Source organism: Cyclospora cayetanensis, unplaced genomic scaffold (genome assembly GCF_002999335.1).
Source record: "Cyclospora cayetanensis isolate NF1_C8 unplaced genomic scaffold, CcayRef3 CcayRef3_contig_476, whole genome shotgun sequence".
Taxonomy (NCBI): domain Eukaryota; phylum Apicomplexa; class Conoidasida; order Eucoccidiorida; family Eimeriidae; genus Cyclospora; species Cyclospora cayetanensis.
In genome coordinates this window covers 1-4,612 of record NW_020312454.1, presented here as the reverse complement: position 1 = coordinate 4,612, position 4,612 = coordinate 1, and the positions used below count along the sequence as shown (strand labels likewise).

Here is a 4,612-nt window from a genome sequence, read left to right as displayed (position 1 = left end):
AAGAGTTTGTTCCAGTCCAATGAATTAGGAGAGACGTGTATGTATGGATCGAAGAAAAAGTAGCGTAGCAGTCCACCTTTAGGCGAGACACCAATTCTTAGGGGCCACCACGGGACATCTCTAGGCAATCTTTTGCTGACTCATGAAGCAATTATTCTGACATCAATTCAAGTGAAGGAAAACTTTCTACAAGTGATCACATAAAGTGTATGGTGAAGAGACGGTTACATTATAACCGTGAAGGGTCTTGAATTCTGTAGTTGTTGGTGCCTAGAGCTTGTCTCTATTTCTGAGGAAAGGACCTCGAGGCACGATTTGTAGCATAGCTTCATTGTATTAACTCTTGATAAGAGAAAAAATAGACCTAAACCGATTAAACAGTTTGACAGGGAGTTAGTATGCTTTCAGCCAAAAGGGTCCATCGTATCCCTGAACTTTCAGTCTCATTGCTATGAACTGGACGAGGGAAGATGCCTGGGCAGCGCATTGCTGTGCCTTCGAAGTATTACGAGCATTTACACCCACTTGATCGTGCCGACGAGCACAGACACACAGCAGCGATTTTCATCGTACTGAGACAACTGTACTCTGTAACAATTAGTGCACACAAAATACAAAACAGAAAAATCAGCTCGTATTCAGCTATTTGTTAAACATTACCAACGTAGTAGTGATACAGATGGCTTTCTGTGACATCGCCCGCCAGATATATACACATATGTACATAAGCTAGTATGGATAGTCACAGCATTTATTGAGCTAGTAGGCGGCAGATATCTGGTTACATTCCGCTAAATAGGAGATTTCTTACATTCTAACGAAGAGCGAGTAAGACGGATAATCATTTAGCACTGAATCACTACATGTGGTAGAAGGACAAACATGGCTACTGGCGGGATTTAATAATTCAACAGATTTTGTGTGTGCTACTGTCTTACGCATAGGCTAAACTCAGCGATCCAGAAAATGGAGTCTGCAGGACGCCATTTTTTTATTATGCATGAGGCCCCTATAAATGTGTGCGTTTAGTGGCCAGCCCCATGTTTAACTGGCGCATGCATGGATCTGCTAGGCAGCCCCGATAGTTTGTACAGGCAGATAGCTCAGCACACGTCTTTTAATGTCTATGTAAGCATGAAATTTCTCTCTGGATCTTAGTGCACTATCAGCCTGTCAAAATCTACTTTTACACAGGGCAAACACCTGGATTACAGGATTCGGAATCGTAGCACCTAGGAGCATCGCCGATTCCCAGGAAATCTTGCTATTAACTTTTCCCCCTTGTCAACAGCCCCTGCAGCTTATACTTTCATCCGCCCAGCGCGGATTACCTTTACGCTTTGTACGGCTGTTTCCTCAATCATTTGTTACCCATTGCCCCATCTCTACCCCACTGCTGCTGAGGCAACATTGGCTTGTCTCAGACGGACCTCGGAAACTGTTGCCCGTTAGCTGTCTTTCCTTGTGTTTGCTACGAATTTTCTACAGAGCGCTTATTCCCCTTCTAACATTGAAACGGAGCTACGCAGCATATTGACTTGCTTGAGCAAACAGTGCAAATTTGCCGTCGATACAGTGTACGTTTAGCTACAATATATTCTCTCTGCGAAAGCTTACGTCTCAGCTTTTAGGATGCGGGGAGTTGGCTTTAGGCATTTGCGTTCACCGCTTCCGGTGGAGGGGTCTCGCTTTGGTTTATCCTGCGGAGGATCTAGGTCAATGGAGCAAAGCCACATAGTACTTCCGTCGGTGTGTGAACTCCAGAGGCCCTGCTCATCAATGGCACGCTGTGGCACACGCAACGCTGAGCTGCTTTGCGGCAAAGATGTTAGCCCTATATGTAGCGATACGAGTGAAACTGACCAAAAAGACAATGGCCCCCAAGCCTTTTCTCAAAATTGTCCAATGATTCCTCCACCACCTCCACCTCCACCTCCTGAGCAGCGGCCACAAAACATGCCTGACATTTCGGCGTACCCTTCAGCTGTACTGACAACACAGATGCACAATGCTCAGCAGCAGCCTCGAGTACCATTATCACTTCCATCTATTGATCCGCTACGCGTCAATGTAATGCCCCAAATTGCGGCAGCAGCACTAGATGAAGGTAAAAGTGCTCCCACTCCGCCCTGGAGAAAAAATGCCATCCAAGCAAGTCCTTGTGTCGATTCCTGGCAACACCTTTGCTGCGCTAAATCCTTAACACTGGTGGAACAGCAGCAACGACCTAAAGCGCAGCAGCCTGAGATCTTCTTAAGCCCAAACCAGCCGCTGGAAGATCCGTATGCCATGCCAAGCTCTGCCGATCCTTACGGCCTCACTACTGAGTACAGTGACGGGTTAATGTGCTCACCTGGATCTCCCACTCCACCACAGAACTTTAACCTTGGAGGTCCTGGACAAACTGTCTCCACAAAGATAACCGTTCTGCCTGCTGTTGACGGCTCCATTGAGACATGTGATAGCTTGCCACTTCTGCTACAGCCTCCAATACTCCGCAAGGATCTTGATCATTCCCATGTAGTAGCAGGGCGTCCAAGCCGTGTGGCATTTATGTGCTCTCCAATGGTTGCAACAGCTGTAGCAAGAGAAGGAGAATCACGCCTATCATATGATGCCCACCGAGTGCGCCGGCGGACCAAAGCCAGGCAAAGGCGTGTAGGAGGGCTACCTCAAAGTGTCCCTGGGGTCCCACCGCCTCTTCCGTTGGGCATGCATTGCTATCCCCCGCAAGAGCGCCACAATCAACAGCCTGAAAAAGCGATAATATCTCAAAGGCGAACATGCTACCGTTGTAGGAGACGAGGTCATGAAGCCAACGAATGCCCTACTTACCTGCGGGCTCGCCAAATGCACTCGAAATACATGATCTCTACACCGCCTATTGTTGTAGATGGTCTTCCAGCAAAGAGTACTGCTACCCCTAGTACAACAGTTTAAGAGAATGTCGCGTGCTGCCTTCTGCTGTTTGGCCTACATAGTTGTATCCCTAACGCGGTACGCAGGTGCCCTATGTGGTACTGAAATTTACTGCTGCTATAGTAGCGCTTCGTCGAACACATATTGATGGTTGCTCTTACTACCAATCACCTACAACAAAGGGGTCGTCTCAACCCGTGGATCTCGCAAAGAATTAGTTTTAAAGATGCTTGTATATAAACGACCGATGCACTTCAAGGAAGACAAAGTACCCTGAAGAAGTAAAATGTGATACATCGGTGCCATACAACGTAGTGCCTCAAAGTCCACCAGAAATTTCTTCCTCAATCCCTTAAAGTCATTTCGGCTGTTCACCCTGAATGCAGTGAGCTAAGCGCTGCAGCCGCTCCTCCAGCTGTTGTCACCACACTTCAAGGCAAAATGTAAGCACCAGCGTTTAAAGGACCAGGGGACCGGCACGTTCGTAGTCCAACAGGGTCCTCACCATGTATAGAAGGTAAGTACATATGTATGATAGAACGTATCAATAGATCAATCGAGTTTTGCGTTAATGAAAATATCATACAAAGGATGTTATACGACTTGCTTTGTTGCAATTGCGTGTATTCCCTCACAGTTAACAGAAAAAGTTAAAAGTAACTTGGGCAGGACAGTTGAACAAACACCAAACATGTTTTCAGCTGGGTACTTGTGGCTGAAGATTGGGAAGATATTATCCTGAAGCCCCCACTAAGTCTGCACGCAATAGCGCATGCAGAGCCTAATTTCGATGCCCGAGCAGGCTTTAAGTGTTGATTGTGCATGAGTATAGCAGTTCCTGTAGGACGCGTATGCTTGTTTGTAGTAATAGAGAGCTTTCCTACTGCTGGTGGGGTCTGACATGCAGGCTCGCAGAAGCCTGTCGTAGGAGCATGAGTGTGTAAGGACTAAGATTATTCTCTCTGGCGTCTTTATCAAACACTTCCAGTGACCCTCGAAGCCATTGGTGGAAAGCTTTTATTCCTTTTTGAGAGGGAGTCAGCAAGGGTTACTAAGCGGCTTGTACAAACAAGGCAGCAGGAGCTTTCCTACCTTACAATCACTATCAGGAAGGTCGTAGGCATCAATGATCATCAAATAGCCCGAACAGGCCGACTGCACTCCTAACAGGCTTTGCAGCTCTGCGCCAATTAGCTCCTCTGCCATCCTAATGCCTTCTCCACAGACCCGGATCTCCAGCAACAACCCATTTCTGCAATAACTCCTACTGATGGCTCACGTGCCGCCCCAAGCCTCCACAACACGATAGGGAGTAAAGAGAGTCTCCAACGCTAGCCAGTGCACATGTGGTGATCCCAAGCTCGGTGACCACTCTTCTCAACCTTCCAAAACACACATGCAAATCCTATTTCAAGAACCTTTGAATAACTGCGAGTTGCTTTAAAGCCATCCTTTCGAAAGCATTTTACTTCCATGCTGTCACGCTCCCTGAGCTGGCTGCTGCAACATGTCAGAGCTCAGCAGCAAGACTAAGCATCTTTTCCAGTAGGAACGAATCAAAGCTTCACAGGAGCTGCTAGTCCTCTGTGAAGCCAAACCTTAACTAGCGGTCGACATAGTAGTTTGTCTCTGCGTGTGCTGTTGCATGCACGCCAAGTTGGGGCCCTCGTAGTATTGCTCGCCCACTGACACA

General features: G+C 47.3%; 1 protein-coding gene across 1 annotated transcript; it reads left to right on the top strand.

Moving 5' to 3' along the window:
• Window positions 1-1,632: 1,632 nt before the first annotated feature.
• Window positions 1,633-2,940, top strand: LOC34624364. Its single transcript, XM_022737447.2, has one exon. The coding sequence runs from the start codon at window positions 1,633-1,635 to the stop codon at window positions 2,938-2,940; it is 1,308 nt and encodes a 435-aa protein (XP_022587459.2).
• Window positions 2,941-4,612: the final 1,672 nt, after the last annotated feature.

Coding starts and splice junctions, on each gene's coding strand:
- LOC34624364 (XM_022737447.2), top strand. CDS start 1,633: ATGCGGGGAGTTGGCTTTAGGCATTTGCGTTCACCGCTTCCGGTGGAG.